Raw genomic sequence first — 22,274 nt, forward strand, 5'->3', positions numbered from 1 at the left:
AAAATGCTTGGCCTGCGTAAAGCAAGTGAGAATTGGGCAAGTCCTCTACTGAAGGAAAACTGTAAAAAGTGCTGAGGAGAGGGAAGTACAGAGGGCTGGGAAGTGGGCTGTATCGGATCTTTCTTTTGCAAAATGTAAAGCTGTAATTTGTTTAAACTGGCACAAATTGGGAATGATTCCACTACAGCCTACTGACAGACACTGGAAAAAAGCAGAGGACATGACAGAAAAATCAGAGCTATCCAGACAGTTAGGAATTATGCAATGATTTCTGCAGTGATATAACACCACCCATCTGTTGCATTTCTTTAGATACGTGAAACCAGTTTTGGTTTGTCCAGCAGTCACACAAATCCTCCTTTGTTGAGTCTCTCTTTGCTTTACTGATCACTCTGCATTGCAGGGCAGAACCTCATCTCTTACAACTCGGTGGATGTGCGTGGCTTCCCCCGGCCGGCAGAGCTGGCTGTTACAGATCTGGTTCCTCAGGCAGTTTCACCAAGTAATCTCTTTGTCTTCTGTGTTACATACATGAGGAAGATCATTTCTGCAGGCATTTAAGTTCCTCTCTCAATTTATGAACAAGTTTCATTTAGATTTGTGTCACAAGTTGAAACAGAGTAACAGGGACAGAAAATACAAAGGCCTATGCTCAAAGGCCTTTTTAACAAGCAGATACTTTTAAATAGTACGTGAAGCATTTTTTTCAATCTGGAAATTAACAAAGCTCCACAAAAGATCAACATTTTGAATCCAGTTTTGCCAAGATTAATGGTTTGTTTTAGTCAGCTGGTAGCTCCTCTGGCTTTAAGGGAACTACTTAAGTGGATGAAGGTAGATACGGGTGCTACATTTTTGAACAACATGTAATCACTACTTGGGTTGTGATAGCTCAGTCTGCAAGACTTTGAAACACTGATGGAATGTGTTCTGTTCCCAGTGCAAGTGTTAGTCAAGTAATGTAGCTTTAAAATATGTATTTATTCAGCTTTAGTTCTGTTAAATGCTGGCTTTTTTAACAATGGCCACTTTAACACTGGGCGTTGCATGGTTGTAACAAGAAAATTTGCTGTACAGTATCCTCAAGTTACTTGTTCTGGATGCTCAAACAGATTGTTGCAATTAAAAATACTAGTCTCAAAAATGCCCAGTGGCTAAACACTGTTTATTTAAAAACTGCTAGCTGTACAAAAGGAAAACAAAGACAACTTAATTTTCCTAGTGTTGATGATGGAGTTGCCATACTGCATCCAGTGACCTTGGCTTCAGTGTTTAACAAAACCTGTAAATAGTCCAGTTATATTACATGATGGATTGACATGTACAAGATTTATTAGTCAACAGGTAACAATCAGAGATATTTTTGTTTCATCTCTGATCTTCTTTGCTATGAGGAGAAGAAGGGAGAGGGCAGAGATTCCCTCACCTCATTCCTGACCTCCAGTTAATTTATGGAACAGATCTTCGTCCAGTGTTTCATTCTGGTCTTTGGAGCGGGTAGACAAGAAGATGTAGCCCCCAATGTACTCATGGATGATTTTGCAGTCTGCGCTTAAACACGTGAAAGCAATAGATACATTCTGATCAAACTCGATTGCAACCTAAAGAAAATACACAGGAAAATCAGGAACAGAGATAAGCTGCATCTGGGAAAAAAGAGCAAGTGTGAGAGCACAGCTGGATCACAAATACTGTGATAAGGCAGTACCTGTCTCTGCTAGCCAAGATTTCTGGGTTTGCTGGAGGGTGTTTGGTGGCTCGTTTCTTAATTTTCTGCTATGGCAGGGCCCTCTTGTGGTCAAAATCTTGTTGCTTGTCTAGATGCGCTTTTAACTACTTTTTTTTTTCTCATGGCTTATAAAGTGAGCACTGAGAAGAGCAGGAATGGTGCTCCTGACACTTTGCACGCTACACCAATAGTGTTTAATACTGTTCATTGTTATGTGCTGACTTCAAATCTGTTTTTGGGGGCCAGGTTTTGATCTCCAGCTACTGTCAGTTCTAAAACCCAGTAAACTGACGTTAATTGCTATCTGTGGATTCTGCCTTTTTTGCTAGGGATTTAAAGCAAACCCAGCAGCTTTACCCTGCATTACAGGCGTTGGCACAGGGAGTGCTCCAGGAGAGTCTTAGGGATTGTATCTGATCTCTCCTGGCTCCTGCAGATGGATGCAGAAAACTGTATCAGCAGGAATAGTTTCCAGGCTGCTTGAATTTACACCAGGTCACACTAGTTTCACCCCAGAGATCTACAATTTACAGAGACGGCCTCAAGCTTTCAAACCCAAACTCTCCAGTGAATTGCTGGGCAACATCCTGCCCCAGTGAGCAGCCTTCATCACAGCCTGGACCCGAGCACCCCTCTATGCAGCACACTGCAGAGCTGCTTTCTCAGGACCACACACTGACACAGAGGAGCTCGCTCCATCGCCTTGCAATCTCTGTTCGGGATTTGAAAGACAAACTGGGTTCCTGCATCCTCAGTCTGTAACAGAGACTGAATGAATCGCCACAATTTAGAGGATGATGCATGAGCTAGACTATACAGAGAGTTAAAATGAGATCTTTACAGACAGACCAGTAAACGTAACAGGTTGGAATTTACCTTTGACTCTCTGTGCTTCATCTCTTCAAAATGGAGGGCAATTTATAAAGAATAAGTTTGGTAGGAACCTTTTAAACTGGAGATCTTTTGTTTCTGAGATTTGACTACAGACTCCATTAAGAAAAAATTACAGACAGCTTATTTAATAACATGTCACAACACATCCAAAATCTTTTCACTCTGAGGTTTGAAAAGATTTTCTGAAAGCATCCTCCAGATGCAATGACTGAATGCAGAGAGCCGTTCCAGTTTTACCTGGCGTATTTCCCAGTTCACATTCCACTGCTTCATGTTGGAGAACCTCCATGTTGTGATAGGATCTCCTGTGGCTATATCTATTCGTATCAGCCTGTTATAGGACACCCCAAGAACATCATCCTTTTTGCTTCCTTTAAACCTGAAAAGAAACAAAGAGCTTTGAGCAGATGTGGTTTGCATTGATTTCTGTCTAGAGAGAATTTCACCTGCCCTCTTCTGAAAGTGCAAAAATGTGGGCAAAGTCACATTTTTTTGACAGCCTGGGACTGAGGAAAGCTTGGACTCTTCTTTAGAACAGTATTTCTTACAAAGCAAAAATGTAGGCTGGTGAACTATGGTATAAGATGTAAAATAATTGGGCAGGTAGATCTGGCTGAAATCTTCCCAATTCATTGTTTTCTGCTAAAAAATACTGTTCTGCCAAATGGATGAATTTAATTATATTTTTACTGGAAAAGTGTCAACAGTAATTTTCGTTGCTTCATTTCACTAATGTTGAATCATACCCTTCTAGTTATATTCACCTACATTATATAAGCATATCAAAACACATTCAATATTTTATATTGTATATCACCATTTACTTACTGAAACAATTAGCAATGTATGCATGTTTGTGAGTATAAATCACATTACAAAATATGAAGAGGTTTTAACATTTCAACTTTCTTTTGATTAGAGATGAAAAACAAGTACAAAAGCATCAGAACTTTTGGGGGACAGAAATTTCTGAATTGAGAATAGCAAGGAAAAGATTACTCTGGTAAAGAAACTACTTTCCTCTATCTTCATGCTGAAAGCTGGAAAAAATGACTGCTGATAATATTTTCAATATTTTTTATCCTGCCTTTTAACCATCTCTCCTTAGATGAAGCTGGCCCTTAGGGAAAGAATGTGTCCTGGACCACAATTTGTGCCCTACTTAATGCCCCCACTGAGATACTGCCTACCAGGTTGTAGAAATTCACAAAAGGTTTTGTTCATGTTACAAAATGTAGTTTAGCTGTTGGGTTTGTTTGTTTGTTTAACTGAATCAGTTCTGACATATAGGGCAAAATACCTATATGTAGTAAATTAAATAGTGAGAAAGAACATTCCTGGGCACTGAGCTCATGTTCTGTTAATTGCCAGAAGGGTCCCAGGCAGAATTCTGGCTGCAATCAAGCAGCGCTCTCTCAAAGGGCTCCCAGGTATGGTTCAGGAGCTGGAACATCCAAGGACCAAGATGATCTGGTAGTTCACATGAGGCTACTGGGTTTGGGGAAGTAGGAGATTTTAATAGTACAGATGTGGGCTGTTCTATGTCAGCTGGCCTGTGTGCCAGAGAATGGTTCCCAGCTGGTTCAATTTATAGCCCACAAGATTCCTAAGTATCCCTGGAAGAGGCATTAAGCACAGATTAAGGAGAGTGCCTCCTAAGTATGGTTATGTCAGTACTTCTCAGATTTTTGGTGCTTTGTCAAGAGAAAGAATGCAGGTCAGAACCCTGCCATATTCAAGGTAGGCGTCCAGGGAAGCTGCTGTCAACACAACAGCACCTTTCTCAGGCTTTTCCAGACTGCTCTTCCAGATTCACCTAAAAAAGGGGTCATTTGCTGCTTTTCTTAATGAAATACCAAAGAAATTAGCATTTTATCATATTCCAATGAGCAGGAGTTGGAGTGAACAAATATACTGCAAACCTGAGAACACCAACAAGACATGCATTTTTTTACATTTTAGTGAGTTTATGTCAGCAAGGGTTTAATCCTAGTGGTATGTTACTACAGGCCAAACCTGAGAGGTATGACATAATGGGTGGTCTTACTCCAGGAATGGAGCTACTGAGTGCTACTGCTATAGGAAAAAACAGCAGTATGGAAGTTACTAGAATTGAAAAAGATCTGTAGGGGAAAAATTAGAGAATGTTTCCAGAACAGGGAGAAAAAGAGCTTCCTGCAAATCGCTGCCCGTGAACACATTATGGCAGCTTGACATTGCTGTAACAGTGGGATTACCTTACGATGTAGTAGGATAAGCCAAACTCGGGGAGGGACTGCCATGCTTGAATAAAACGCAGCTTGGCCTCCACTAGGGTCATCTGGGATACATTTTGGTGGGCTTCCAGAATACGAGCAGCCAACTAGGAAACATAGGAAAAGAAAGATTTCAGTTGACTGGAGAACAAAAATCCCCTTGCTTTCACTAAATCAAACATCATTAGCTCTGATGCCATTTTCAGATGCTCAGTGGTCACCGTTCATGCAGATGTATTGTAGAGAGCACTTGGGGACAGATGGTGAGCTACAAAGGCAGAACAGTGCAGGAAGGTCTCTGCATCTGGGTTTGTGCTGCACTGGGTCTAGCTCCAGCACACTGCTCTGGAGACTGTCTCCTGAGGATGGTTAGGCTGAACTCTTTCGCAGCAAAAGCAGTGGACAAGGAATTAGGTGGAGAGGAAGGAGAGGCACCTAGGTCAAGAGGGCAGGAAGACACTTATTTAAGATGCAGACAGTAACTTCCTGACCTTAAAAACCTTCCTTTGTTACTCTCAAGAGACTTTTGGGGCCAGCATTATCAGGAAGTGAACATGGTAAGCGACTTAGGAAGAGGTGTGGATGTAGAAGAAGTGCCGAGAGACCTGTCCTTGTGTTCAGTTTAAAGAAAAGGCCTCTTGCTAAATATCAAAAGGACAAATGAGTATTTCAAGATTATTCTACTGTATGGTTTCCAAATGCTGCTTCAATACAGCCTTCGATCCATCCAAGAAATCACTTGAACCGCCCATCCCCAACCATCAAGCCATGCTCAGGTTACCTGCTTGGGCTTGTATTTTTTGGTATAACGTAGTGAGACGAAGCATTCTGGTTTCATATCTATGCTTTCTGGATCAGAGACAGCCTGTGGAGACATGGTCCAGTTCTTCATCTTTAGAAATGAAAGGATCTTCTGGACCTCAGGATGGTAAGAGCTATCGGCCATTGTTTTGCCTTTTGAGGCTAAAACACAAGCAGCCATCCACCGAGCATATTGATTCTCCTGCAACAAAGACAATTGTTTGATATTTTTAGACAAACCATTTAAGAAGATGGCTACTGCTTATGCATCTTTCACTGTGTGATAAAACCACTCTGGAGTTGCTCTGCTTAGTTTGTGTGGACATATAGTTACCATAGTCTTGCTAGTTCCACCTCCAGTTCCACCTTACCTACTGCCTTTGCAGAATAGTTAGGTTTTAATTTTTCAGAAAAATCCAGTACTTTGGAATAGATTCTCTTGGAAATTTGATTGCATGACTACCTTCCACTTAATGAATACTTTTACACATTATGGATTGATAGATTTCAATACAAATGAAATAAATCAAAGTTGAAACCAAATCTAAGATCCTTATCACACTACCCATGTCTGAATGGGGAGAGTTCTAATTAACAAAAAAACAAAACAAAACAGAAGAGAAGAGAAGAGACAAGACCCAAACCTCAGCCCCCTGGAAACACCGAAGCAAAATATTGTAATTCCTTTTTAATTTTTTGACAGTATGTTCTTTTTTTTTTTCCAGCATCTTTACTTAGAAAATGATGATAAACATAGAACTACTGTCCTTTGTCCGCTCAACCATAAAGTATTTATTAGACCACCACATCATTCTTAAATTTTACTAAACTTGCAGATAATAAACTCTCTGCAGCATCCTTATTTTTCTATACAAATTCTAGAACAGGATAACGGGTCTTCTAGACAATCTGCCAATAAATCTAGCTTACAAACTTTCCCTTGTCTTATTACTCACGTTTTCGCATCTTAAATATACTTCATTCATGCCATCAGCGACTGGAATTAGTAACTTGATTCCAAACTTCTTCGTTGCAACATTTACATCTGGTACAACTTCACATCCTAGATTACAGGGAATCAGGAAGAAATCAATTCTTTAATTACTACATCACTAAGTCCTGATTAATTCTACAGAACAGTGCTTAATGGTTGTTTCACTTTAAGATTAAGGCCAAGACTTCCAAAGCTTAGGCTGAATGAAAGGTTTCTGTTCTAGTTCACTGCCTGGTCTGGCTTGCCAGGGTGATGAATGCTCTGAGCTCAAAGAGCATGTTAGTCAATGTGGAAGAGAAAGGATCCAAGTGTTCTCAAAACCTCAGCCTGATCTTAGGAAATGCTCAACATTTAAAATGGAGAGAAGCTGATGACGTAGGCACTTTTGGAAATTTTAGCCTATTTCAGAAGCAACTTAGTACTGACAATAGTGACATCTACAACAGAGTTGGCCAGTTCAGGGATCCCAGAGAACTCTGGGGACCTGGTATTTCATGTTGATGGTGCTACTACAGGCCTTCTGGATTCAGCTGGAGTCAAGGATGCCGACAGTTCCCCTTTGTGTCAAGGGACACCAAGGCTGTGGGCTACTTGGTGAGGTTCTAGCCACCATGGCTGGTTTTACCATGCATTTATGTGACCTACTGAGGATATGCAGATTGGTATGCAGAGCCATTTGTTCACAGGGGTCAATCTTCTATTTCAAAGGTTTCTTCTAGGATGAATCCTGGGCATCACTGGTTCCCTGATGCTGAACAAATGATGTCCCTGCAGGAGCAGATGTAGACGGAGGCTATATATGGTGCTGGTGTTTGCTGTGTGTATGCTCAGGGTTTCTCCTCCAGAAGTACCTAAAGCTGGTTGTAGCTATTGAAATCCCCATATATGAATAAACAATGTCCCGAGAAGGTCTTGGAGCCGTTGCTGCACAGCAGTATCAAGTGCAACCTATGGTATTCTTGTCTGCTGCATCATCCAGAATCCTCTACTACCAGTGTGCGTTTGCCAAGGGCAGAGGAGAGTACTACCATTGAACACAGAGTAAAAATCATTGGAATTAAAAGTGTCACACAGATCACAATCGCTACCTGACTCATCTTTAAGTGAATTCAGTAGTACCTGGCATTTTACAAGCTGGGTCCAGATAATCTTGGTTTGGGCTAAGCTATTGAATCCTTTTTGTTTAGTCCCCTTCTGCAGATGCGGGCTGCCTGCTTAGGAGCCTCAACTACTGAAAAAGTTCCAAGACTAAAGGCTACTGTGCTTGCCTCCCAGAGTCTTGCAGGGATTTCTTGATTTATTCAGTTCACAAATGCAATAGAAAGAAAGGAAAAGAAAATTCCTACCTTTTAGGTTTAGTTTCTCAATAGGTTCTCCCTGTGCGGATTCCTTGTTTTTAAAATAAGATACTGAAGTGTCTTTAAAGACAAACCAATATGGCTTGATAGCTTTGAGTGACAGCTTCCTGGGCCTAAAAGAAAAAAAGAAATCACATTTGTTTATATTGAAATCTACAAATTGGTAAGTCACAAATATTACTGCAAATCTCAAATTGCTTTGAGGTCATACACGTGGCTTCAGTTGGGTTACTCGTGGTTGTGTCAATGGGGGGGGTGGCAAACGCTGGAAACCAACACCGCACCCAAGTTATCCCAGGTATGGATGTGGTTTTTACCCCAGATTCCAGCTGAATCCCATCTATGATTTCTCTTGGGTATTTTTTTTTCTTTCTCTTCTATGTAGTTTTACTTTTCTTTTTTTCTTCCATTACTTAATCAAAGCCATTCCCTTCTAAAAGATTAATTCTGTTTTTAACACGCACTCAGTAATGCTCACATAACCACTAGCTTGTTCACATGCACTAGAATTAGCTTCAGTTTTTCATAGCTCATTATCTGAAAAGTTTGCCTCCATAAAACTGACCTGTATTCATTAAATTGTAAAGGACTAGAGACCGTATTTTTTGCTTTGTCTGTATAGTATCTAACACAACAAAATTCTGTTCCTTCACTAAGTTTACAGAGGTTCTGTAGCACACCAAGAAAAGGTAAGTGTTTAAACCATCTTCTGCTAGGGTGGTGTTACTCCAGGTCCTCATGCGTGTGTATAGATGGATATAATTCTCCTTTTAATTACTTAATTTCAATACTTTGCTAATGTAAACTGATTTCTTTCATAGAGTAAATCTTAAAATATCTACTTTGGAATTGAGAATTAACTGATAGATGCTGATGATCAAACATAATCATTGTGCCAGCCCCACCTCTCTTCAGTAAGAGATAAAAATCATAATTCTACTAAGAATACAGTAGCAAAGCCATAGGGATGGAGGGGGAAACAAAATCAGTATATTTTAGGAGAGAAAACCACCAGCATTAGCACTATTTTAGTAGAGAAATACTCCACAACTACCTGCAAAGGTCAACAAAGAAGTTAAAAAGAAGAAAAGGATAAAAACACTGCCAGTTTAGCACTTCCCGGAAGTAGTTAGCTGGAAAACAGTGACTTATTATATTCACTCTTGCCTTCTCCAGACTTTTTCTAGAAATCCTAGTTTAGAATCCTTTCTAGAACATGGTGATTTTTATGTTTAAATTAAAAAAATAACTTGGATTTTCAAAACTGCCAAATATTTTGGCTTTTAATTTTCCAATACAGTGACATTCTTCAAAAATAAGGGACTATAATTTTTTTAGACTAACAAAATTACTTTTCTATCCAAAAAACTTTTTTGAAAGGTGGTTGTTGTTGTTGTTTTAAAAAAAAATATGTAATTCTCCAGAATATTGTCACCTGCTTTAAAGTAGTATTTACTACTGTGCTAATACAGCACATACTGTGAATAAATGTGAATAAAAGTTCAGTATATGAGTAAAGTCAGCAGTATAACATGCAGAGATTTGCATTTAGGTTTACAATTAGACAAATCATTATAGTAAAAAAAGTTTTTGCTCCTTTAAAGAAATGTTTTACATCTTACCTAGTTTCTACAGTGTCTTAGGTGTATTAAGTGATTTATCATGTATAAAGGAAATTTTTCGTGATGAAAGATAACAGCTGAAGGCTTTTAAAAGCAAACTGCTCTACTGCTGGGGAAAAATAAACAATCCATTGTTAGAGACGAGTAACTGACAGAACTTAAAAAGCTTAAATTCCCTTTCATCTTAAGCCACCTTAGTAATTTGAATGTCAAATAAAATTCCTAATTGGAAATTAATAATTAACAATTCTTAACAACAATTTTCAGGTGCAGTTCTCAGTTCACTGACTCCAAATATGGTTTGTCAACAGAACGAATCTGATAAGTATTTCTGCAACAGAAATCTTTATCTTTCTAATACACAAAAGACTGTTTTGTGATAAAAGGCATTATAGACTTGAGGTCACTGCACTCATTCAAATAACCCATAAATCAAGATATTATATTGGGATCACAGAAACTCATTTTGGCATTAGGAAAAAAAACAGGCTCCATGCTTGGTTAGAAAGGGGTAATTTGTTTGTTTCTTTTCTTAAAAAAAAAATGCCCAGGGTTGCTCTCAGAAGTTCTTCTCATGGAGAGCTCTAAGTTTTTCATTGGCAAAAACCAGTAAAATGTGATTAAAAACAAAATTGTAGACTCTTTTGCTTAGAGATGATGACTGATGAGCACTAGAAAATAAAAAGCCTTGTCTTCTAATAAGCATAAGTAGAGTTACCCCAGCAGCCCAAAAGCTCGAAAAATTTGCTGAGAATCTTGCTCAGAAGCAATAAGAAAAAGATTTGAAGAGGATGATATTAGGCTAGTTAGACCTATCTGATGTGTTTGTTAATTTATAACCATAGGATTTACTGTTAGATTAAAATGAAAAACTCAAGACATTGCTTTTATGGTTAAGCTTTTTGTTTTGTATGTTTTATTATTAGTTTTAGTAACTCACCTAACTAGCCTGAGATTATCAGCAAGTTTCGGGATGTCTGTGATGTCCTCCTATCAGGAATAATTAGGAATAATTTTAGTACAATGCAATTTGTAATCATCTATTGACTCTTATAAAATCAGGAACCAGGCAGCCTCATCAGAGTCAATGCATTTGACTCAGTGAAAGCAATTCTGGGATCCAAAAGGACATACCAAGATGTTACTTGTGTTTCCACTTTCCAATGTCATTTCCAGATTAGAAAGTGCAGCTTCTACTTCATCCACTTCTGATTCACAGGTGAAATCTTGTGCCTCTGATGATGATGATAACTTGCTTATATGATACTAAAATAAAGCATCAATATCAAAGAGTCAGTACATCAATTAGCAACACACAATCACAGCATGTGAAAACAGGCCATTTGGTCTTCTATGTCTTGGACAGCTGTATAAAGTTCTGCAGCATGGAACCATTGGTTTTTTCACAAAGAAACAACTATGTCCACTATGATCACCAGTGCAATTACTGGTAAGTTTCCTGTGCTAATTGCCAGTGTTTGTGTTCCTTCACTGTGTCATTGTCCCTGTTATCTGAGGCTGACTCAGTGCTAACATTTGCATCCCTCATACTGTCAGCTCCAAGTGCCGTCCTGCTAGGTAGACACTTGGCAGCAAGGTTCTGTGGTGTTCTGCAGTGGCAGGCCGTGAATTTTTTTGGCAGCTCTGCTTACATTTAAAAGGAAGAAATTTATTGTTAGTAAACATTTGTGCCTTATTACCTACAGTTAGGGACTAAGCCACGCTAGGTCATGTTAAATTTCTATGTACTGCATAACGCCCCTATCTTCACATTGTGCTATAGTTTTTTTCTGGTCTGTTGTGAATGTATGTATTTATTTATTAGAGAAATTTTCAGGAAGAATATGTGAAAGGGTGGTAGCTGGTATGGGAAGCAACACGTCATAGTAATCCCCTTCAGAATAGCCTGGTATCAAAGTTACATCCTGGGTATGGTTTGCTTTAGATAATGTTAGTAAACAGTTCCGTAATTGTATGTGTCAGGTTGAATAATGGTGAGCTGCTACTGAATTTAGTTGGTTTAGTTGATGGATGCTGCTTATTGTTTCTCGCTCAAATAGCAGACCCCCAATCCAAGCAGAACGGTTGGCCTGGGCTCTCTCCCAGTCTTGTCCTAGCTTGTGCCTGCCTCTTGAGGAAACAGGTTTTGCAACCTGGGTCAAGTACGTGCCTGTAGCGCAGCGAAGATCAGCATTTCTTCCTCTGTGCAGTCAATTTCTTCTAACATGATGGCCCAACGGGCTTGTTCGTATATTTGGTTTATTCGTACTGCATCATACTGTAGCAAAAAAGAACAACACTGGCCATTAACGTCCATCAAGGTATAGATTCACAGTCAGCTGCAGCTGATCTAACGTTGAGCTGAAGCCACAAAGGTTGTTTCCTTCCTCCCCCACCTCTGCCCTGCTGTATGTTCCCATCCTTGTGTTGTACTAGCTCGTGTGGTTGTCTGTAGGGTCACAGGGGCTTGCTGATCCAACAAAAAATTAATCAGGAGTCCTGGGCTGAAGCAGAAGTGGTAGTAGGCTTAACCAAAATGTGAAACCACATTATGAGAGTGAAAATAACGTGACATGGCTGATATGAATGTGACATTCAACAGTTTGCTACTGCCAAAAGACAGAAACTCTTATTCCTCACTTCCCCTCTTCTGCTCGTGGCTTTTTCGGTTCTTTCTTGACATGATCTTTGCACTGGCTTGACATTTGTCAGATCCTGCTGTGAACTGCTCTAATTCACTACCCGTTTTTTTTTGGGTAGTGATTGTTTCTTATTACCTATTTGGTTAATAAGCTGAACTGACTCACAGAAATATTCAAGCCCCAGAGCTGGTGAAAAATAGGTGATGGGAGTGTGACCTAGGTGTGTTATTAAGTTGCCTGAGGCTGTTTTGGTTTATTTCATCCTATGGCTCCATGGCTGGCTAGGGCAAAGACGGGAAATGTTTGGGCTGCTGAAGTTGAGACATGCACTTGAATTTTAGCAGGGACAGCATTTCACCCTAACCCATGCCACCTGAACTAGAAAGTGCCCTTCTGTTTATCTGAGATGCCTGAAATGAAAGAGTTTTACAGAGCTTACAGAAAATAACAATGTGAAGGCCAAATCCTCTAAAATTCACATTTGAACTCTTGTTGATTTATGCTGGTCAATTATCGTGTTTTAATTTCACTAAACGTATCACCCAAGCTGTAAAAACACTGCGCTAACACAAGTACCGTGACTGACATTGGAAATAGAGGCAAATGAAAGGCAACTTGAGGAAAACATTTAAGTTATTTTTGAAGACATAAGTCTTATTTTCAAATGGGACTTAAACACTTTTGCTGAACTTTACAAAGTTCATTGAAACAAATTTGATTTAAGTGCTTATGAGAGCTTCAGCCCAGAAAAGCTGAATATTCAGTGAAGAGCAGTGGAACATAAATGTAATTTTTAAGTCCATTTTCAAAAATAGGACTTATACCTTTATATCATTTAGGATACTGTTGGTTTAGTTTTCCCCTTAATTTTTCTTGTTAAAAGAGAGGCAGAAAGTAAACCAGTGCCTCTGGAAATCTAGATACTGTTTCTAGTGCTCTTCAGATATCATCTTTATACTCAAGATCTTATTTCATATGAGAAATGATGATTCAGTGTCCAGAGGGGAAAAGTGCAGCCTTAGCTGAGGGGGAAAAGTAGAATTTGATCTCTGAAGGGCCTGTCACAAATCCTAGCTAAAATTTGGTGTCCTTGTACTACAGCTCCTTGACATGAAAGCAGGCAAACAATGAATAGCAATAAAAACAAAGCTCTTACTTTTGGATTCAAATCAAAGAAAGTGTAATATTTAAAGCGTAAAAGAAGTTGATCGTCCTCCAGAATGCCTTGTTCCATAAGTGATCGAGATGAATCTAGCCAGCTGCGGAAGAAAACAACCCACAGATTCATCTGTAGAGGAAAAACTATCACACCTGCAGAGCTCCAATGTAATTGTGAAACAAAAGTGGGAATAAACAGCTCTAATTCCTGCAAGTCTGGGGAAAATTCCCATAGGAATTGAGGAGGCAGAACATTCATATGGATTTCCAACTTTCATTGTGTAAACACAGTACCTAAAATCTTCCAATTACTACTCCAACGCTATTCTAAACATCAGGAGTAGGTGCCAGAAACTCTGCAGTAACTAGTTGTGGGGTGACCTATGCCAGTAAGATTCTTTATTCTTGATCTCCAGAAATGGGAGGCTCACTTAAGTCAGGACAAAAATGTACCTGTATATTTAGAACTCTCACTTTTCATTCCAGTATTTACTGTTTTATAATTCTAGCTACTTCTGTTCTCCAGTGAAATCCAATGAAAATATCTAAGTCACTGTTAAGTGCTCCACAGATCTAAAAATGACAATACATATTTTAATTCTAGAGAGACCACCATCTCAAACACTTGCACCACTAAACCCCCTAGTGCTCTGTGTTCCTCTGTGGTCTACAATAAGCAATGTTTGTTAGTGCATAATTCAAGAATTCACCTATTTGTAATGCATTAGGGCTTTGCTGAATTTATCCACGTGTATTTCCGCTGCCCATTTAAAGCCTTTAAAGTTTGCTATCCAAACTGTCCTTTAGCTGTGCCCACAGTGCTAAACTGGATTTGCCTTTATCTAACAACAGAATTTGGTCCAGAGCCTGCACAATTAATGTCATTCATCACTTAAAACAAAATTGTCTAAACAAGAATGTTGAATAAGGAAAGAAAACAAGATCAAAAAGAGTAAGTATTTCTGAAACAAAAGCTAGATGAAGGCATGTTATTATGTATCAATATAGCCATATATCAGGGGGCTGTTTTCAAATTCTGCTTTACACTTAGAAAGCTGGATTAATGCCACCCTGTTAAGCCAGCTAAGAAAGATCTCAAAAGGAGGCATCTTACCCTGCATTGAGTTTGGCTTTGTCAGCTAAAGTCCGAGGCTGGTACATCTCTGCTAGTGTTTCTGGAGAGCAGTTGGGATGACTTAAAGCGAGGATGCTGCAGGTCTGCTCATTCAAGGGACTGTCACTGAACCAGGTGATTGTAGAAGAAGCTGGTGTCCCACTGACAGGATCATAAGTGGGTGTCATGGTTTTACTGTATAAGCCTGGACTTCCTGCAAGTTGAGAGAGACTTAGTCTACCACTTTCCATCATAAAAGACTAACTATTTTCTTTCAAGACAGTCTCCTATCCCTGCTTTTACAGCTGGCCTTGCCCTTTCACAGGTGAAGTGACCTCAGGAACTCTTCCTTGTTCTGTGAGATCTCAGTTGTGTTGGAGATAGGAAAAACATACTTTCAAGCCTTTATTTTTAATTTTCCTTGGAGGTTGCCAAAATGGTTGAATATTTTGAGTGGTCTCACATTTTCAAAGAGCAGCAGCACATCCTGTGTGCAGGGCCACTGCCGATCACCTGTTATCTGGTATAACCTTTCTCATATCAATGGAAAGGAAAACATTTGCAAAACAACAGAAAAATACTGATACAATGGAGATTTCAGTAACTTCTTGAAGCCATTAATGTCAGCCCGACTGTGTCTCTCTGACCACCATCCTACATTAAACTAGTCTCCCTGCTTTTAATTGTGCAGCAAAGAATTTCTTCCTCTTTTCCAGTTTCAGTCAGAACAAAATCATATTGGTTTTTCATTACCTGATAATCCAGAACTCACTGGAGAGTCACACAGGTTTAAAATATCTTCTGTAACTGGTTCTTTGCTGTTCTTATCTTTTTTCTTTTTCTTTTTGAGTGCATCTTCTGATTGCTTCAACAAAGAGAGTTCTTCTGACCGTCTAATATCTACAATGGCAATTTGGGAAGTAAAGCAAAATGAAACATTTGAAATTTAGCAACTTACATCCCAAGAAAGCCCGTGGTTGGTAATAGCATTTGCGGAAGCTCCATGTTGCAATCTGAATTTTATTTTTAGCAGGTTGAAAGCAGTAGCTGTGGAAAATCCGATAATTCAATAACAAGGCCAAAGACTTTAGGCTGTGAGTTTTGACAGGATTAAAGCCTGCTTTTGTAGCAAACATATCTGTATTTTAGAACACTTGGGAAAAACTTCTCCCTAACGGCTCTGCAGTCACCTTTGAGCATAATAACCTCAGTGAAATGTCTGACTTAGGAACAAGCAAGAACAGAAGTGGAACCACTGTATTTGAAGTTCATGCCTTCTGTTACTCACTTAAGAATTTTATATTTCACATGCAAGACTGCGTCTTGGCTACACAGTATTCCCTAATGCACTACTGATTCAGACACATGCTGTCAGTTGCAAACCTGACACTTTGTTTCTGAAAAACACTTTTATCCTAGGGTAAGCAAAGACATTTTTAACAATATTCACTCATGAGAAAAGTTACAGGGTTCTTGTACTGATTCAATCTGGAAGAAAAAAGTGGGTAGAAATATTTAATTTGGCCAAATGTCAGTTGAACAATTATGGCATCATTTTATCAGAGCTGTTTAATGTAATAAAGACATACTATCCCTTGCACGATCCAGTGCTAGAAGATGAAATTGAAAGCTACATTGTGGTCAACATGAGGTGATAAATTCCTTTTGAAATGAATGTGTTACTGGCCTAAGCTTTGAAGATGTAAATTAAAGAATCCCTAAAACTAAGGGATTCTGAAGGCTGTTTGCAGACTTGGCTTATCCCTGTGGATCACAGACACACAGGTCTGGTGTGCTCCAAAACCTCATCTCTGCATAGTGGTGTTCCAGTAGGGGAAAGAGCAGAGACACGGGGACTCGGTGCTGCAACACATTCATGAGTTTGGGTGGTGTAGATGGGTGTGCCCTGACCTGAAGAGGTTTGGGCATGTAGAAGTTTTGAATGTTTAAAACATGCTCCTTCTGAAGTAAATCCATGTACCCAATAGGGGGAGTTGAATATCACCAATGCTAGTGAAAGTGGGTGATAAATCAGTTGACACCAGTAAAGTTGCTATGGTAAAAGCTGATGTAGGAGACTGATAAGCTCAAGCTTTTAATCAATGGCATAGAATAAGCAGGACTCAGTCCTGCTCAAAGAGGGCAAGGATCCCTTCAAAACCACCAACAGGACTTTGACTATCCAGTACTCCTGCAACTCAGGGGACACATTTCTGACACTGCATCGGTTATCACAAAGACAGAACCATTGACATGCACTGGATACCAAAAACCAGAAAATCTGTCTTTTGATCTTGGGTCAACTCAATCAAGTTTCTCCTTAAGCTAAACAGTTTCGTGAGTAAGGACTTTACATCAAAAGAAAGACACCTAATAAAATGCTCCAACTTAGCCGCCAGAGGGGATTTAGCTTCACTTACTGAGAATTTTGCAGATGTCACTGACAGCTTTGAATACCACAGAAGAGAAGCTGACTTTCAGTCTCACGGTCTTCATGTTTGGCAAGCGAAGTCGCAGCATTTTGTGCTGAGCAGTAAAGAGCAGCTTAGCGTCTGCCTGCACCCCGCATTTATCCAGTGTCCAGTGGGTTTTCAAAAGCCAACATTTTTTTTGCTCCCACCAAAGAGCATAGTCTGACCAATCTTGTGTTATTTCTAGGAAAATACAAAATGGTTATTAATAAACTATGGAGCAAATAGACTAATAAACTTGATTTGGAAACAGTGCTCTGCAATCAGAGAATTTATCTACGTGAAAGTAGCAACTACAGTCCCTGAGACCTAGACCCCATTTGCTGAATACTTGTGGCAGTCACTGGGAACTAACTTTGTTTTCTCTTAAGAGTTAAGCTGGCTGTGGCACTGCCTTCATCTTGCAGATACCCATGGGGAAAGTGCATCTCCTGAATCTGGTGCTATATGTGGTCCAGTGTTGCTTGGGTTGTGCTGGGATATGGACTAATAACAAGGGTATCCTCTGACTGGTTACTCTTGAGCAGTAAGCTATCCTGACCTGAAAAGTGTCAAAACCTTGACTAGATCAGCATGAGAAGCACACACATAAGGAAAGAGATAAAGCTTAGGTGACTTCCCAGATGCCAATAGTGTGTAGTAGCAGGTAAACTTTCTGTGTGATCTCAGCAAGTTGTTTCACTGTCCTGGGTCATTTCTTATTTCTCGTTCCTCCTCATCAGCTCCACCAGGTAGAGGCTATTTTCCTTAGTGTTTTTACAGCACAGTAGAGCCCTGTCATATTTTGGAGTTTCTTGATAAAAAATTGTGTCTCAAGACAGCGGCTGACACAAATCACTTAGTTACAGATTTGCTTTAAATATGATTTAATCTAGAAAGCTTTTTTGAACTAGTTGAGTACTAGTTATAAAAATACCGTTAAAAATGAGTCTTCTGACCCAGTGAGAACTCCAGCTACCATTAGTTTGCTGGCTGAATTGTGTGTGTTAGTAGTCAGAGAAGCTGGTAAAAACGTATCACAGATTTGCTGCTTGCTTTAATGCTGGAAAAGGGATTCCTTGATAAAATTACTGTCTCCAATTAGAACTTCTCTGTCACGAAGAATTTTGTGTAAAAATGCCTCTCTATTGAATGGCAGCCTTTTGGAAAGAATATTTTGTGCATATCCCTTTTGTTTCTTTCAAAACCCATGTTTGAAATCAAAACTTTTTACTTGGCAGTAAGAACTCTGAAATTATTAAGTTGCTGATTCTAAATTTCTTGAAGCTATTTTGCTGAAAGGTTTTGTTATAGTTTTTCTCTTCTTGTTTGAAGAAGTTTCAAGGAAGTTTTTTTGACTTTTTTTTTGTTGCCACAAACCTTGTATTTCAAGAGCAATGCATAGATACACAAGGCTCACAGTATTCCCTCTTGGTGAGTCTGATCTAGCAGACAGGTTCCTTTCTGTGACCAAAAACTTCTAGATTTAAGAATCCCAGGAGAAAACACAATACTTGAAGAATGAATTGCATATGAAAACCCTGGGGCATTGATGTAATAATGAAATACTGTACTGTCTTGTCTGTAGCTATCATTCTGCAGCCTCAGAGCATGGGTGATTATTTTGGGAGGCAGCTCCATATGATGACTTTAAGTTAAAGAAACCTGGATTCTCTTGTTGCCTGTAGCGCTGACTGGCTGTGATTGTACACAAGGTATTTACATATTTCATCTTCTAACTTTGACTTGGCCAGACTCTGCTCTTCCCTGCTGTTCCCTACTGGATATACACTATGGATAACATGGCTCTGGCTAGAATACCAGTATAGCACAGGAAACAGCAACTTGGAAGTGCCTTTGTACCCACTAATCCTGTCTCTTTGACTGCTGCAGGTGGATAAACAGGGTATCGGCTATCTTTATGGCAACCTGTAAAGTCTATCTGGAAAAGGAGTTGAATAGTTAGCCTGGTCCAACTGTATTTGTCTAACTGGAAGACAAAACCGAAGGAAAATTTTGCTTGCACTGTGATACTACAGGGGCTTTAGTCACAGACAGGGAGAGGTTCTGGCCACATGAAAACCCTGAGTCTGCAGCATGTACATGCTCAGTGTCCCGTTACAAACAAGTATTATTTTGCGAGTGCCATTTCAAAATGTGCAGGAGCCTCTTTTTGTAGAAGGAAAGCTGCATGTATTATTTTAATAACACTGTGTAAATTAAACAGGTCTTTACTCACTGATTTGTTCTACTAATTTCAGCATCACTCCTCCAATATGAAGGTCCCCTGTGACCCGTAGTAAAAATTCCTTTTGTACCTCTTCCTGCTGATCAACTGTCACCAAGAGCTCCCAGGAGTGAGACCCATATTCACTTGAGGAAATCATTTTGGAAAGGTCTTTGTAAGCTCTGCAAAAACAAAACAAACAAGCAAAAAAGATATTTTTCCTCCACACTGTGAAACAAAATACCTCCAAGCTGCCAAGACTTCGCAGTGGCCTTGGCTGGAGCTTCAGATGTATTATCTTGTTACCTCTGAACTATGCTCCTGTGATTACTCTCGCAAGATAGGCGTGTGGGATTTTTTGTTTTTATTATCATTTCCATACCCCTCCCCCAACCCAACTGTCTCCAGATGGGTAGAGATAGTCCAGTTTTAGCCAGGTTTCCCCACTATACAATGCTAATCTGCCGGTCTGGACACCATAAAGCCTGCAGTTGTGGGTGGGATCTGTTTTGGCAATCTGTCCAGCGAACAAAGGAATTTCGTTGACTTGTACAGTTAACAGCTGTAATTTTCACTGCAAATGAAAGTTTACACTGTCAGTTGTGCCAGCTTGGTCCCATGGGACCAAAACCAGAGAGTAGTTTTACTTATTTGAGTGAATGCAAGGGGAGACAAATAACGTTAATGGCTCTCAGCCAGCAGTATCCAGGCACATAACCGCCGTTCCTGCTGGTTGTCTGCTTGCACAGAGATGTGCAAGGCAGGTATCCTGTCTCCGCAGGGTAAATCGTCTGCGATCCCACCAGGCTCCTGCCAGGGCAGGTTAAAGAGTAAGCGTGCCAAGCCAAACTAGAGAAGATGCTCCAAGTAGAAGCTGTGGTTATCACCAGTAGAGTTCTGCTAATTACTGAAGAAAGAGCTTGTAGGTCTAAGGTGGCTGATGCTGCAGGAAGGATTTGGGATCTTTAACCAGTGAGAGAAGATACCAGATCAGCACTCAGTGTCCTGTCAAACTGAACCCTAAGAAACAAGCCTTTGCAGCTGAAGCTTAGGCAGTGAAGTGAATGACTTGTCAGCAACACTTGGGAACCAGGTCAGAGACAGAGGCTGTTTAAGGTGCCATGCACAGACTGCTTCTAACATAAAAAGTAACTAGAATTTGTTTACAGAGAAGGCTAGAGGGGATGTAACAATATTAAAAGATTTCTGTAGATATTTTAAAAAAGAAGTATTAAGTAAGTTAAAACCCTTAGCCTAAAAGTTAAGTCAAAACCAGAAAAATCAAGAACTGTTGTCACAGGTGAGGAGTGAGAGAAGGAATGACCTTTTCTAGGACGGACTGCAGGACAAGACCAGACTAGCTTAGGTTACACTAATGTAGAATTAAGCTAAAGGTTAAATAAAGTATGTCTGGAAACAGGGTGAAAATTTAAGTTCACCTCTTTACCGAATACTTCAGCTTTATAATCATATGACTCAAAGAGGCTAATTTACAGTGAGGAACAAATGCCACTTTAAATTAGGTTCTTGGATGTGCCAGCCTACACCTTTTCAGCAGTTATTAAACCAGCAAGAGTTGATACTTATCCAAGAAGTTTGTTTGATTTGCCTTGCTAAATAAAGACATATTGTTGGACACTGGAAAACACCATGGCTCTCCTGCGTCTGGGGTGGAGCTGGGATGTTGAGTTTGTGCTGCTGTGTGCCACGTGGCTGGATGGGCTTAGGTTTGCCTTAGACCAGGGGTACCCACTGGAGGGGAAGGGCTGTGCCTTTCCTAAGGCACAGTGGCCAAGGGACAGCTCCCGAGATGGTGTCCCAGGCAGATGAGGCTTGCAGTAGCAGGTGTAGAGAACTGTTGTCATTGTACTGTATTCATAGCTAAAATACTAGTCATGCTTCTAAGCACCAATAACAGCTTTAAAATTAAATAAATCTACAATGAGATTTATTTGTTATAATAATAACAAATAATCTACAAGGAGCACAAGAACAATGTGATTTCATGTCAGGAGCATAGGTGTGAAATCTGGCAGAACTATACTTTTGCCTAGACTTAGTCCACTATAACCCAGTATCGTTACAGAAAAGCAGTTGTCTCACTTGCCCTCTTGTGCCAGCGAAAACATTTGGGAGCTGATCTGGAATTTTTTTTTTTTTTCCTATTTAAATTAGGTTTAAGCTTCCCAGTGTAATTCTGCATTCAAATGCTTGTGCTGACATGGGTGAAAATGAACAGCCCAAGGGGTGGGTGAAACTCTTTCTCTCATTCACGCTGGCTTGGAAAACCATGGCCTCAGTGCAGCTAATGCTGGCACTCCATCATTCCCTGGAGCTGCTCTCTTCCCCGCTTCCTCTTTGAACCAGGAGGTTTCAGTCTGACGATAAGAAAACACGAACACTAGTCAATCTATGGGAGAACGCCGTGCAAACAAAGGCCAGGCTCCAAAAAGAGGCAAGCTGAGCAACACGGCCAACTAACTGCTGTGTCTTAGAACCCAAACAAACCCAAACTGCCAGGGCGGGCTGAGCTCCACCTCTTCAAACCCTCGGGTCGAGCCTGGATCTGCTGCGGGAACGTGCCCCGATTCCCGGGCTCCACGGGGGTTGCAGCTGCCTGGCCCGGCACAGGGAGATCAAAAGGGCGAGAAACATGTCTCCAGGCTACTGCTGACTCTCCTCAGTGTTTCTGCACAGCCTTTGAGCCAACACAGCTATAAAAAAAGCAGTAATTACCCTACAGGTCGAGCTCTCTGCAAATTTTAGCCCCTAACTCAAAACATTTTGCGTGGAAACGCAGGAGGATGTCAGTCGTACTAGAGGAGGAAAAGATTCACTTTAAGGTAAAGCGGGAGGAGGGGGGAAAAAAAACAGAGTGTGGTGTTTCCCTGGGTGTTTCTAAGAGAGGCAGCGCCCTGGCACCCACCTTTCGGGCGGCGGCCGCGGGGGGCGAGGTGCCGGCCGCCCCCAGCCCCGGTAATGGCTGCGGTGTGACCGGATCCCGGGTCCCGCCGCCGCAGCGCCAGGCTG

General features: G+C 40.3%; 1 protein-coding gene across 4 annotated transcripts in view; it reads right to left on the bottom strand.

The window, feature by feature from the left end:
• Positions 1–1,146: 1,146 nt before the first annotated feature.
• Positions 1,147–22,274, bottom strand: part of FERMT1 (fermitin family member 1) — a 21,724-nt gene continuing 596 nt past the window's right edge. For 2 of the 4 annotated variants that reach the window (XM_014966307.1, XM_014966306.1), the window contains exons 2-15: positions 19,257–19,426; positions 16,988–17,221; positions 15,321–15,467; positions 14,568–14,781; positions 13,452–13,554; positions 11,824–11,931; positions 10,788–10,919; positions 10,594–10,643; positions 8,020–8,144; positions 6,636–6,742; positions 5,660–5,881; positions 4,861–4,985; positions 2,861–3,002; positions 1,147–1,601 (exon numbers count right to left, since the gene is read on the bottom strand). In XM_014966307.1, coding sequence (XP_014821793.1) covers positions 1,428–1,601; positions 2,861–3,002; positions 4,861–4,985; positions 5,660–5,881; positions 6,636–6,742; positions 8,020–8,144; positions 10,594–10,643; positions 10,788–10,919; positions 11,824–11,931; positions 13,452–13,554; positions 14,568–14,781; positions 15,321–15,467; positions 16,988–17,221; positions 19,257–19,404 — 2,031 coding nt within the window. In that variant the 5' untranslated portion in view covers positions 19,405–19,426 and the 3' untranslated portion in view covers positions 1,147–1,427. Of the gene's footprint in view, positions 1,602–2,860; positions 3,003–4,860; positions 4,986–5,659; positions 5,882–6,635; positions 6,743–8,019; positions 8,145–10,593; positions 10,644–10,787; positions 10,920–11,823; positions 11,932–13,451; positions 13,555–14,567; positions 14,782–15,320; positions 15,468–16,987; positions 17,222–19,256; positions 19,427–22,274 lie in introns of those variants that run through there. The other 2 variants (XM_014966308.1, XM_014966309.1) reach the window with 2 other exon arrangements.

The sequence above is a fragment of the Calidris pugnax genome, unplaced genomic scaffold (genome assembly GCF_001431845.1).
Source record: "Calidris pugnax isolate Ruff unplaced genomic scaffold, ASM143184v1 scaffold31, whole genome shotgun sequence".
NCBI classification, from domain to species: domain Eukaryota; kingdom Metazoa; phylum Chordata; class Aves; order Charadriiformes; family Scolopacidae; genus Calidris; species Calidris pugnax.